The 13,650-nt window shown below is 42.3% G+C and overlaps 1 protein-coding gene across 1 annotated transcript in view; it reads right to left on the reverse strand.

Moving 5' to 3' along the window:
- The window catches only part of ass1 (argininosuccinate synthase 1), a 30,756-nt gene extending 17,188 nt beyond the window's left edge, over nucleotides 1–13,568 (reverse strand). Inside the window, exons 1-8 of the mRNA XM_046317027.1 lie at nucleotides 13,411–13,568; nucleotides 12,672–12,803; nucleotides 7,917–7,985; nucleotides 5,761–5,949; nucleotides 5,200–5,256; nucleotides 4,986–5,060; nucleotides 2,725–2,795; nucleotides 2,329–2,359 (exon numbers count right to left, since the gene is read on the reverse strand). Coding sequence (XP_046172983.1) covers nucleotides 2,329–2,359; nucleotides 2,725–2,795; nucleotides 4,986–5,060; nucleotides 5,200–5,256; nucleotides 5,761–5,949; nucleotides 7,917–7,985; nucleotides 12,672–12,773 — 594 coding nt within the window. The 5' untranslated portion in view covers nucleotides 12,774–12,803; nucleotides 13,411–13,568. The remainder of the gene's footprint in view (nucleotides 1–2,328; nucleotides 2,360–2,724; nucleotides 2,796–4,985; nucleotides 5,061–5,199; nucleotides 5,257–5,760; nucleotides 5,950–7,916; nucleotides 7,986–12,671; nucleotides 12,804–13,410) is intronic.
- Nucleotides 13,569–13,650: the final 82 nt, after the last annotated feature.

Consider the following 13,650-nt stretch of genomic DNA (forward strand, 5'->3'; position numbering starts at 1 on the left):
TACTGGGCTACTGGGCCAGGGGAAGTCCGGCCAAAGCCATGGACTATCATTTAGACAGAGGGGATGTTTTAATGACTGCTGACGAGTGTCACACTGCCCCAGGGACCCGGCCCCTGACCGGTAAACTGACAGCACAGAGGATATTGGGTTGTGTTTCAGGACAAATAGCTTGCCTTTTCAAGTTAAATAGCTTCACGTTATTTATACAAGTTCAATCGGATCAGGAAAGCAGCTACAACGTGTTCTCGATACGGCAAATGATAGATCTGTTACATAGGGTTTAAACTTCAAGAGTTGAAATGCTTGTCTTTAAAATTTGCAATGGTGTTCAAAAATAAAAATGCATCATCAAAATTCCATCATTCATAGAAACTTTAATCCCCTGGTTGCTCCTAATCCAGTAAAACTGTCTAGAAGAACAACGTCAAATGTGAGCAGATAAAGACAATGTAGCCTAGTGGTGTAGCTAAAGCCTAACCTCCGGCGTAATGGGAGAGAATCCAGCTAGTGGGAATAGCCACAGCGCAACCTGACCCTGGCTACCTTATCTCAGAAGGAACATATGAGCGACCATTTGGACATTTCCTAATCTGTGTGTGGGGAGAGTGGAGCCATTGTGTTTCCAGGTGGGCGGAGAGGCACTGTGAATGGAGGGAGTCTGCTCCGGCCTTGGGGGGGGGGGGGGGGAGTAACTGGACTCTTAGGAGGCAGATGCCCAGTTGAGAACTAGAAGGTTGAGATGACCTTTTCAATATCTCCTCACGGACAGTCCTGTTTGGGTGCATATGTTGATAAGAGGTTAATAATGATAAAGTACATTGATGTAGTATTACCATCTGGGTTGTACATTCAATGTACAGTAAGGTTTCTTCAAAGCCCGAAATGGTTTTAAATTGACACATAAAAAGTAAAATGTTTAAAGTACTTGGAAAATGTGTAAAATCTCAAATAATCTCCTACGGGAGCAGAAACTGAGCAAATGAGTGAATTATTACAGTCTGTTCAATTTGAAATGGATCATAACAGGCCCCGAGTAATGTATTCAAATCCCTTTATCACTTGTAGTATCTCCTCCACCATAAATATTTCATCGCATTTAATTCCATTGATAAATTCATTGTGAAAGTAAATGGGACTAAAACCATGAATTAAATCAATTACACAATACTGTCATACTACACATCGCTATGCTATTGAGTCGTTTCTTTTCAGGATGAATTTCTCCACAGGGCGAGCGTCGGAGAGAGAAAAGCCTGCGTTACATTTCTGCCCCTGCCCCGCCAATCCAAAAGCGGGGGACCCCTCGCCTCCCTGACACCCCGTCCATTGGGACGCTCATCTGTCTGCCCGCCTTTGTACTTTACTGTTACTGGTGACATTCTGGTGTCACGGTGAAATGGGTCCCTCCCACGTTGCAGCCTGCGGCGGCGCAACCAGAAACAATGGTCCCCCAAGAGCCGGGGGGGACCCAGGAGGCCCAGCTGGGCGCGCTGCCCTAACCCTTCCCCCGGCTCCCATGAAATCGGGAATTATGCGAGCCGTTTCTGATGACAAGTCAGTGTCTGTGTGTCCCAGGCTCTTCCCAGGCTCGGCAAGGTTTAGGGTGAGAAGAGACAACAAGGAGGGATGAGGTTTGAGTCGTCAAGGGTGACCTTTGTGTACAGCCTTGACCTCTGACCCCTGAAGAGATCAAACTATCTCTGTCTCACTGTGGGCTCAGGGTTTGGTTCATCTGTGCTGGTGCCAATATAAGAGATTGGGGGGGGGATCTTCTTAACTTTATCTCAATAGAGATCTAGGGTTGCAAAATTCCAGTAACTTTCCCCAAATCCCCTGGTTTTCCAGAAATCCTGGTTGGAGGATTCATGGAATTTAGGAGGGAATAAGCAGGAAATCTGTGAATCCCCTAACCGGGATTTCAGGAAAAACTTTTTTGGGAAAGTTATTTCACAACTCTACTCCTATCAGCTATTGCTTTGTACATATTACAACACAATAATATATACTGTAAAAAAGAAAACGTGAAACAGGGAGAATCTATAAACTACCAGGCAGGTTGACTATGGAGAGAAATGTTAAATATGAGTAGGAGGACAAAAGATGTGATAGATACTGTATGGTCAATGACATGGATTAGCTGACACTATGTGAACCTAGGTCCAGTGTATCCATCCTGATACTCTTGAGAAGTTTGCTGTTGTGATTCAGACAGCAGGAGGTGAGATGAACAACCTGCTGAATCTGGCACTGGGATGAACGGTGACATGATAGGGGCCATAATTGTCCTGATTGATTCCTCAGCCTGCTCATGCATGCAGAAGATCTTACCTTAGGGTTTTCCAGTATTCCAGACTCATAGCTGTTGAAACAGACAATGAGAAGGTATGTTGGTGAACACATTCATTCCCTTTGTCATTCTACAGCAGTGTTTCCCAACTAAGCACACCCGATTCTACTTTTCAACTAATCATCAAGCCCTTGATAAGTTGAATCAGGCGTCATTGTCCGGGTAGACAACAAAAATGTGTGGCGTTGGGGGTACTCAAGGACCGGAGTTGGGATGCACTGCTGTACAGGATATAGCTAATGTGGGAGACAAGTGACCAAAAAGGGCCAATACCGCCTGAAAGTTACAAACTATTCTTGTAAAAATAAAACTTATGTATTTTCTTCAACCTTAATTCAACCAGGAAGTATTGTGAGCATCAGTGGTGTTCTTCTCACCTGATGTGCATGAGGTTGGCATCCATGCTCCAGGGTGCTTTAGGGGTGACAGGCACAGGGATGCCATGTTTCTGGGGGTGATGGGAAAGGTCAGAGAAGAGTCAATGATAACAGTATATTAACACTTCAAGTGAGACCGCTCTGAGCAATACATTTTTATCTGCTAAATTCTGAATAGTTAAACCAATCATATCACCTCCAGCTGTTCTCTAACAACTGCAATGGTTGATTTGACTTCAAATCTGGTCATTCTGTTATTTATTTAAGTTCAACGTTGTATAACACAATCATGGGAAGGGAGAAAAGCTTGATAAAAAATGGTGACTGATGCACACATGGGACTAAAAGGCCATGATCCCCCTCTAGTGGGCTGAGTGGAGAACACCACCTCATAGACAAACACTGCTAGGCAACATGTTATGAAAAGAACCTATCATATCATCAGGTCAACATTGGATCATTCAGAGATCCTCACTGAACTTCTGGAGAGAGTTTGCTGCACTGAAAGTAAAGGGGCTGAATAATTTTGCACGCCCAATTTTTCAGTTTTTGATTTCTTAAAAAAGTTTGAAATATCCAATAAATGTCGTTCCACTTCATGATTGTGTCCCACTTGTTGTTGATTCTTCACAAAAAAATACAGTTTTATATCTTTATGTTTGAAGCCTGAAATGTGGCAAAAGGTCGCAAAGTTCAAGGGGGCCGAATACTTTCGCAAGGCACTTTTATGCATCTGTCATTCTCAATGAAAGCAAGTCTAAGAAGCAGGAGATATAGCACACAGAACATATCTATGCTTCCCGTTTTTAAGTTTCTTTCTTGCATCTTTTAATATCGGTTTTGTACACCAACTTCAAACTGCTGAAACACAATATTTTGGGTTATGCAACAAAATATTTCACAGCGGTTTAGATGGTACAATGATTCTCTACACTATATTCGCTTGTCACAAACTGAAATTAGGTAAACTATTTGAATTTTAGCAACCAGGAAATGGCAGAGCAAACAAAATTAAAGTCACGGTGCAGGTTCCGATCATCATAATGAAAGGAAAAGTAACAATTTAACAAAATGCCTAACGTGCTGACCACACCGCTCGAGTTTCGTGCTTTGTAAAATAAATGTACACATAGACGTTATTCAAATCATTGCACCTGCACGTCTGCATAGCCAGTCGCTAAAATAGAACTTGGTTCTATTTGTGACTGTCACGTCCTGACCATAGAGAGCCCTTATTTTCTTTTACCTTAATATAATGCATCAATAAAATCAATTTAGCCTCAAATAAATAATGAAACATGTTCAATTTGGTTTAAATAATGCAAAAACAAAGTGTTGGAGAAGAAAGTAAAAGTGCAATATGTGCCATGTAAAAATGCTCATGTTTAAGTTCCTTGCTCAGAACATGAGAGTCAGACAGGGACACGACAGCAGCGAAGCCCTGTATACTTTGAGAAGTTAAATGAGAAAGTGGTCAAATAAATGCGAGGTGGAATTGAACTACAGTGGCAGGATAGTTGCAACGCTTAACCATCTGAAAAGGGAGACATCGAAAGACCCAAGCCGTTGCTGGCAGCAGTGCGATAACGGATGGAGTGAGAAAATCACAGCGTTGATGACAGAAATGATTGCAGTTGATATGCAGCCACTGTCAATGGTAAAGGACGTAGGCTTCAATGCACTGATGGCATATCTAGAACCAGACTACAAGATGCCAAAAAAACTTGATGGCCCGGGTGGAGATATTGTACAATGATTGCTCTGCAAGTACAAAGGGCGAACTTTCAAAAACCATACGTGGCGTTAACACATTGTCAGAGGTCTATGAACACGCTGTCATGCATCACTGCAGCGAGCCATCACATTACATTTACATTTAAGTCATTTAGCAGACGCTCTTATCCAGAGCGACTCACATTGATGAGAAGTGGGACATGTACTGCCAACTGAGAACATGGAGGAGAGGGTCACAGTAGAGAAACTAAAATGGCATTAACTACAGTCATTGTTGAGTGGGAGGGGTACAGCAGTAAGGTGACTGCCGCCTGTTAGGTAGTCAGGGCTGCACTAGATTGAACGGCACTGCCCCCTAGCGGTCACACACAGGACCAAATGTGAATTGTGAATTCACATAATTTAATACTTAATTTTTTTTTTTTTTTTTTTTAAACCATTTCAAAATGGCAGTTTAAACTTTCAAATGTTTACATAAATCACATCCCTAATGTATATGAAGTGATTCTATCATGTGGAAGTGTTACCTCGGCATACTCCATCAGATCCTTCCTCCCAACGAAGCGATTGTAGAACTCAGGGATCCTCCATGGAGCAATAATCTGAGCGGGAGAGAGAGGAGCGATGGTTACGCATGTCATTTGTATGGTGCATTATCTGAAGTAAATGTTGGATGATGGGACAGTCATGTTGTGTAGTTACAGGTGTTCATGCAGAGGAGCTGGGGATGACCGAACTGACCTGAACCTCAGGGTAGAGGGCATAGCAGGTGAGCTCGAATCGGATCTGATCGTTGCCCTGAAAGTCACAGTTAACCATTCAGACACAAAACACTAGTAACATGTCCAGAAATAAATCTAAAAACTACTAGCAAAGACAGAGAGATAATCAAGCAGGTGATTTCTCACTCACCTAAGACAAGTTAAGGTTCAAATCACTTCCATTGGTAGTTGAAAAAGCATGTAAACTGACAAGCTTCCAGTGAGTGACTTCTTGCAGTTACTGTTGGTTGAAGGCTCAATTCAGTGGCATTTGTCTCCATCTACAGTTGGAGCAGGGACACTACATCTCCCCACAGTATCGTTACACTTGTGGCTGACTAATGAATGCCATTGTGGTAGCTGAGGGCTATTTGAATGTGACCTTCCCACTCACTCCAAAAGCTAATTGGGAAAACAGTCAGATTTCAACAAAACAGACAAATATCTCAAATGAACCTTGACAGATGTTAACAATTTGCTAATGGTTCCACCTAGCCCTCCGGGTTCTTCTCGGCTCTCCCCTTGCAGATTTACCCCTCACCTTTCCCGTGGCACCGTGGGAGACGTACTGGGCGCCCTCCTGCCGTGCGATCTGGATCTGGCGGCGGGCAATGCAGGGCCGGGCCACTGAAGTGCCCAGCAGGTAGCGGTCCTCGTAGATGGCGTTGGCCTGGACCGACGGCCAGATGAACTCTTCCACAAACTCTGCCCTCAGGTCCTCGATGAACACCTATACATGGAGGGAGGTTACACTTGAACCATTCGACGTAAAGCTTACGTCAACAGTATTTCACTAAATGCTCATTTGACAATCTTAATACACGAGCGCAGTCAGTTGAGTTCACCTGCAATGGCTTTGCGTTGACAAACTTTTGCTTACAAATCTTAACTCGCAAGGCAGAAAGAGCGCAGACCTCTGCCAGTGTTAGCTGCTAAGAAGACGACAACCCAGACCTCATATCCTCACGTATCTTTGATAACAATCAAGATCCGATTTGCCTGCTCAATCATTTCCCGTAACTGTGACCCAGATGTCAGGACACATAATTCTAGACCTCAAGAACTGACAATCCAACCTTGAACTGGCTCATCACCATGTAGCAAATGTACCACTGTTCTCATTGTTCAATTGAAAGTTGTATCAGTTTCATATCAACCAAGGTCTAATTGTATTTTTATTTTTGCATACATACAGTACCGTGAAATTATTTGCCCCATTTTTTATTTTCTATACTTTTGCATATTTTTTTATACTGAATGTTAACAGATCTTCAACCAAAACCTAATATTAGATCAACGAGTGAACAAATAACACAACAATGACACTTGTTTCATAAACAATTTCAGCAACACCCAAAATGTCCCTGTGTGAAAAAGTAATTTCTTCAATAACTGGTTCTGCCACCTTTAGCCCCAACCAAACTCGTCCACGTCCTGGCGGAGGAATTTTGGCTCACTTCCATGCAGAACTCTTTGTAAATCAACGACATTTGTGGTTTTTCCAAGTCCTGCCACAACATATCAATTGGGATTAAGACTTGCCTTTGACTAGGCCATTCCAAAACTTAAAATGTGTTGCTTTTTTGCCATTTTCATTTAGACTTGAGCGTTTTGGATCATTGTCTTGCTGCATGACCCAGCTGAGCTTCAGCTTCATCTTACAGACGGATGGCCTGACATTCTCCTGTGGAATTCTCTGATACAGAGCAGAATTCATGGCTCCTTCTATTAAGGCAAGTCGTCCAGGTCCTGAGACAGCCCCATCACACTACCACCATTATAATTGACTGTTGGTATGAGGTTCTTACTATGGACTGCAGTGTTTGGTTAGCGCCAGACATAATGGGACCCGTCGTCAAAAACGTTATACTGTTGAATCATCTGTCCGTAGAACAGAGTCTTGATGATCCTGCAGGTGCTATTTGGCAAACTTGAGGCAACTTTTTGGACGACACGGTTCCCATTATTCCTGGCGAAAACCAAACACTGCATTCCACAGTACGAACCTCGTACCAACGGTCCAGACCTAATCCCAATTGAGATGTGGCAGGACTTGAAAAGAGCAGTTCATGGTTTAAAACTCAAATGTCGCAGAGTTAAAGCAGTCCTGCATCCAAGAGTGAGCCAGAATTCCTCCACAGCAACGTGAGAGAATGATTAACAACTACAGGAAGCATTAGGTTGCAGTAAATGCAGCTAAAAGGTGGCATAACCAGTTATTGAGTGTAAGGGGGAAATTACTTCACACAGGGGAATTGAGTGTTGCATAACTTTATTCATGAAATAAATAAGATATTTGTTATTTGTCATTTCAGGTTCCTTTTATCTGACAACATTCAGTATCAAAAATATGCACAAAAAAAGAAGAGAATCAGGAAAGGGCAAATACTTTGACGGCACTGTATGTACTTCAGAGTGACTCATCTTGAGACTCAAGAAGGATTTGCTCCTTTTAGCCATGTTTTGTTGTTGTTGCCACCATGGCCTTGGCCTTGGCTTTGTAGCCCCTGGTACCATTAGCCTATGCATTTCTTGTTTATAATGTTTGTGTATTTGTATTGTATCCGCAAGAGATTCTACTGCACTGTTACTTCAACCAGATCCTGGAACTCCTCTTTAACCGTCTCTACCGTGTCCTCCACACCACTATGCTACCATGTCTTGCCAATGTCATGACGCTTAGACTCCGCTTTTTACCTTCTTTGCTCCAAGACTCTCTGCTTTCTTCTTTGCAGCATCAAAGTCCTCTACTTGTCCAATATTGGCCTGCAAAGAAGAGAGTTTGTTACATCTAATCAACTGGTGCCCAAAATAGTACACTACAGGAGGAGTGTTTCAGTGAAAATGTTTAATGTTCTCCAAACTTCAGTCGCGGGTTTTTTTACGAGAGCACTTAGTCAGAAAATCAGAGTTTTGAATTCTGCCATACACTCTTTGAATCAGCTATTTTCTCAAAGGAGAAGAGCATGCAAACATTTAAAAACAATATGTTACTTATCCTTCTATGTATAAAATGTCTTGCACAACAAGCAAAATTGGTTTTTGATCACTTTAGACATTTGGGATTCCACCCTGTAAAAGTACTTTGCCTGTTGACACGATTGGAGAAGTAGTCCCATCTCACAAAAGCAAGCTTCTCCTCAATTACCTTTGACCTTTTTCAAAAAGGAGGCCAGGGAGGATGGAGAGGAGAGAGGATTCAGGAGTTGAGCTAATTTAATTGAAAAAAAAAGAAGGCCTTTGTCTTCTCTCCAGGTCCTTCTCGCCAGGGACCAAAGCCATTGATTGTCACAGATTGGCTGCTGAAGTCCCGTCGCCCACCATTTTAACATTCAGGTCACATCTATGACATGATAACACTGACATACTTCCACACAGTCTAGCAGTGCACTGCTGCTCCAGGAATATCATGGAGAGATTTCTGCTGAGATTGTTGATTAACCATGTCTTTTTCCTTTTGACCGGTAACTCAAACTAAGACTTAACAAAAACCCAGCTCAGACAGGAAAATCAGGTGCGGAGTGAGCCGGCAACCTCGGGATTTCTGGCATTAACTTTACAGTGCCTTCAGAAAGTATTCAGACGTATTGACTTTTTCCACATTTTGTTACGTAACAGCATTATTCTAAAATGGATTATATATATTTTTAAATCCTCTGCAATCTATACACAACACCCCATAATGACAAAGCAAAAACAGAAATACCTTATTTAATAGGGATGCATGATGTATATCGGTGACCATATCAGAATCGGACCATATTAGCTAAAAATGCCAACAACGGCCCCGATATCTAGTTTAACGGCGATGTGCAAAACCCATGTCAAAGCTGACGTGTATACCTATATAAAATGTAGGTACATGACGTAATGACGCCACGTAAAATGTTGCGCAACACAGCATTCCTAACCTAGCCCATAATGTCTGCTGTGTGGATCGAGCAGTCATTTGAAAGAGTAAGAACATTTCAGCGAGACAACGCCAAGATAATGCAATTCATTGCCCTTGACAATCAACCATTCACTGTCGTGCGCGGTGTTGGCTTTCACCGACTGGTCGAGCACCGGTACACAGTAATAGCATCACTGCTATTAGCTTCACGACATACTATGGAACGCAGTTTGGGTCTTTGGGTGTCAAAAAAGATACATGTCAAATAACACTATTTGATGAGACAAATAAAACCTCTTTGACATGTTACATAAGCTTTTAAATTTGACACGTCAAATAACACTGTTCTATTATAGAATGTTGTGTGTTCTGAATTTGCACATGCAAGCCAAGCAACCACCACTACTATCAGTACCACTGTCAAAGCAGACAAATAATGTCTGCAAAGAAGTAAACACCGGCCAAGAACGATGTGTTTATAACACAGCGTTGGTAATAAAGCATCATTTGTTTGACTGCAACTTCTGGGGTAGCTAGCTTTAGCTTAGTACCCAGCTAGCACCAATACAACCAGCCTGAACACAATGACCAGTAGAAACTGCAGTCACTCATTATTCTTAGCAATGATTTAAGAATCCTTGTAAGTATTAGCTAGGTAGCCACTTGTTGTTCTCCTACTGGAATTTAACTTCAGTTCATGAAAAATAAATAGCTAGCCAATTACTTAACCCTGTTGCCCAAAGCTAACGTTATAAGCAGCCAGCTAGCTTCATCTGGCTAGTGAGGCTCGACCAGAACGTGTTGTGAAGCGAGCCACAATAAGGATTAGGCACGGTGGAATTTGCAGTTAATTTTCAAAATAAAATAAACTCTTTGAAAGTGATGCAGAAGGTTACAATTGGTGGAATCGTGCCATATTCAGACTATATAATGTTAAACTAGGTCGGAATGTGAAGCAATGAAATGGGGTATCAGTCTACTCAGTGACACCCACAGAACACAACTGTGCAGAGTTTATGCAAATATTAGTGTTGTAGCTCTTATCGCGGGACTGACTGTGTGAAATCACCTCCCCAGTCAGCCTATTGTGTGTATTGACATTCATATTGCACTGTACAGCTTTACCTAAGAATTGGGGATTTACCTAAGAATTGGGGATCAATGAAATGGGGTAACAGTCTGCTCGTTTCCCAACGCCATCCTCTGAGTTATCAGACTCCCAAACATCCACGTCCCGATGATACTCCCAATCACGGCCGGATGTGATACAGCCTGGATTTAAACAAGGGAAGGTAGTGACGCCTCTTGCACTGAGATGCAATGCCTTAGACTGCTGCGTCTATGTGTGTGTTAACTATTTAACTGTACTAGAATTCTTAAAAAGGACGCAAATTTTTTATATTTTTATAATCGGTATCGTTTTTGGCAAAGAAAATATCGGATATTGCTATTCGCCAAAAAATGTCATATCGGTACATCACTATTATTTACATAAGTATTCGAACCCTTTGCTATGAGACTCGCAATTGAGCTCAGGTGAATTCTGTTTCCATTGATCATCCTTGAGATGTTTCTATAACTTGGAGTCCACCTGTGGTAAATTCAATTAATTGGACATGATTTGGAAAGGCACACACCCGTGTATATAAGGTCCCAGAGTTGACAGTGCATGTCAGAGCAAAGATCAAGCCACGAGGTTGAAGGAATTGTCTTTAGAGCTCCAAGACAGGATTGTGTCGAGGCACAGATCTGGGGAAGGGTAACCAAAACATTTCTGCAGCGTTGATGGTCCCCAAGAACACAGTGGCCGCCATCATTCTTAAATGGAAGAATTTTGGAAACACCAAGACTGTTCCTAGAGCTGGCAGATGGAAGCCACTCCTCAGTAAAAGACATATAACAGTCCACTTGGAGTTTGCCAAAAGGAACCTAAAGGACTCTCAGACCATGAGAAATTAGATTATCTGGTCTGATGAAACAAAGATTGAACTCTTTGGCCTGAATGCCAAGTGTCACATCTGGAGTAAACCAAAAACCATTCCTACGGTGAAGCATTGGTGGGAGCATCATGCTGTGGGGATGTTTTTCAGAGGCAGGGACTGGGAGACACGTCAGGATTGAGGCAAAGATGAACAGAGCAGAGAGATCCTTGATAAAAACCTGGTCCAGAGAGCTCAGGACCTCAAGACAGGGGTGAATGTTCACCTTCCAACAGAACAACGACCCTAAGCACACAGCCAAGACAACGCAGGAGTGGCTTTGGGACAAGGCTCTGAATGTCCTTGAGTGGCCCAGCCAGAAACCAGACTTGAACCCGATCGAACAGCTCTGAAGAGACCGGAAAATAGCTGTGCAGCAACGCTTCCCATCCAACCGGACAGAGCTTGAGAGGATCTGCAGAGAAGAATGGGAGAAACTCCCCAAATACAGGTGTTCCAATTTTGTAGGGTCATGCCCAAGAAGACGAGGCTGTAATCGCTGCCAAAGGTGCTTCAACAAAGTACTGAGTAAAGGGTCTGAATACTTACGTAAATGTGATAAAGGTATTATAAATGTACATTTTCTAAAGACCTGTTTTTGCTTTGTCATTATGGGGTAGTGTGTGTAGATTGAGGAGTGAAAAATAACTTTCATCCATGTTAGAATAAGGTTGAAACAAAACATGTAAAAAGGTCAAGGGGTCTCAATACCTTCCGAATGCACTGTAGATACCATTGACTGCCGTTGTACCTTTGAGCAAGGCACTTCACCCCCTACAACTGCTCAAATGGTGCTGCACTGCAGCTGACCCATAGCTTTCAGGCCCTTAGTGTGTGCCGGGTTGTGAGCATAAAGCCATCTGGTCTCTGCAAGTTCATGGACAATAAAGTACATCTCTCTCACATACGTAGAATGTATGCACACGTGACTGTAAGTCGCTTTGGATAAAAGTGTCTGCTAAATGGCATATATTATTATTATTATTATTACTTAGTCAACAAAACAAATACACTTTTGGGGGGGGCAAGCCATTGTTCCACATAACTGAGGTAGCTGTGCCTGTCTTTGTCTGCCTCTGTGGAATTCTGAATGCTTGCTTGGCAGAAGTTTTTCTATCACAACATAACATGAGCAGACAGGGATTCCAACAAGAAAAACAGGTTGCAGATTGGGACAGTGCCTTCCTGCCCACCCATAACCAACAGGCGGTGCCATAGCCCTTCAGCATATCCACCCTTTTCTCTAGCCAGACAATGAATAAACAGTTACACAATAAAGAAATCTGCATTGGGTGCAATTCTGAACTGGCCTAAGGGCAAAAAGTTAATCTAGACTGCTATTCATCAGCATTATGCAGCCAGAAAAGTGCTAACTCACTGCTATGGTGAATGAATCCCTTCTTTACAAATATCTAATACTGCATGAAATGAACATTCACTGGCATTTCTGCTGCACAAGTGAAATATTTAGGCTCTAATAGGTTGACCTACAATAAAGGAGAGCACCAACTGGATGGCTGTGTGCTGTCCGACCCAAAGTTATATTGGCCCCACATACAGCTACTTATGTGTGTTCCTTACCAAGTATGTGATGACATCATAGCCTTCTTCCTTCAACCACACCAAGATACAGGAGGTGTCCAGTCCTCCACTGTAGGCCAGAACCACTGTGCCTTTCGACATGATGATGCAGGTCAAAGGGGGCTGTTGTGTCTGGGGGCAACAAAATACAAGGAAAATACAGACTTTTTGCATATAGAAAATTAATTACAGTAATACAATTACGGAAATCTCCAATCATCTTCTATCCTGAACACACTGGCGTATTCATAAGGCTGTGACTGGATGCAGGGTGAAAAATGGATGGATGATGACATCCATCCATTTTCCTGAAAGAATATCGTTATAGAAACTAGTAGCAATCTCCAATCGCATTACAAAGACTATGGTTACATACACCAATAAACAGGTAAAACACCAATAAAAAAGGTTCGCGCTCAATAAATGCACACATGTAAAACACGCATGTTATACTATTAAGTATTCTACTGTTATTCAACACCTGTTGTTAAGAAGAATGTGGCAAATAACATCTGCTTATTAGCTACCTAGTTGGCTGGCTAGCTAACACGCTTCACTGAAATACCAACTGTTGCATTCGAATCAGTAGTTAGTTAGTTAGCTACCATGGACTCAATAATCAGCAGAAATCACGCACGATGTGGACGTTATCCCGTCTGATGTTTTGATAGCAAGCCAAGTGTAAAGTTAAATATTTAAAATATAGGTGACGCCATTTTACAATGATATATGTATTTACCGTTCTTAAAGCTTGACTGGGCGAAATGAAGTCTTCTCTCCAGTCCAGTCACCACGATGTGCAAATGTATTGGGCAGTGGGCAAGATTTTGTATACAGCTGCAGCCTTTCACTAATAGTATCGCCATCTACTGGCCGTGGTTTATCTCTACCACATACTGTAAATGTAAACTCCTTTCTTTCCTCAATCCCTTTCCTTTCCTCCTTTCCGCTCTACTGGCGGTTGTTAACCCCTACCACA

Source organism: Oncorhynchus gorbuscha, linkage group LG20, assembly GCF_021184085.1.
Source record: "Oncorhynchus gorbuscha isolate QuinsamMale2020 ecotype Even-year linkage group LG20, OgorEven_v1.0, whole genome shotgun sequence".
Lineage (NCBI taxonomy): Eukaryota > Metazoa > Chordata > Actinopteri > Salmoniformes > Salmonidae > Oncorhynchus > Oncorhynchus gorbuscha.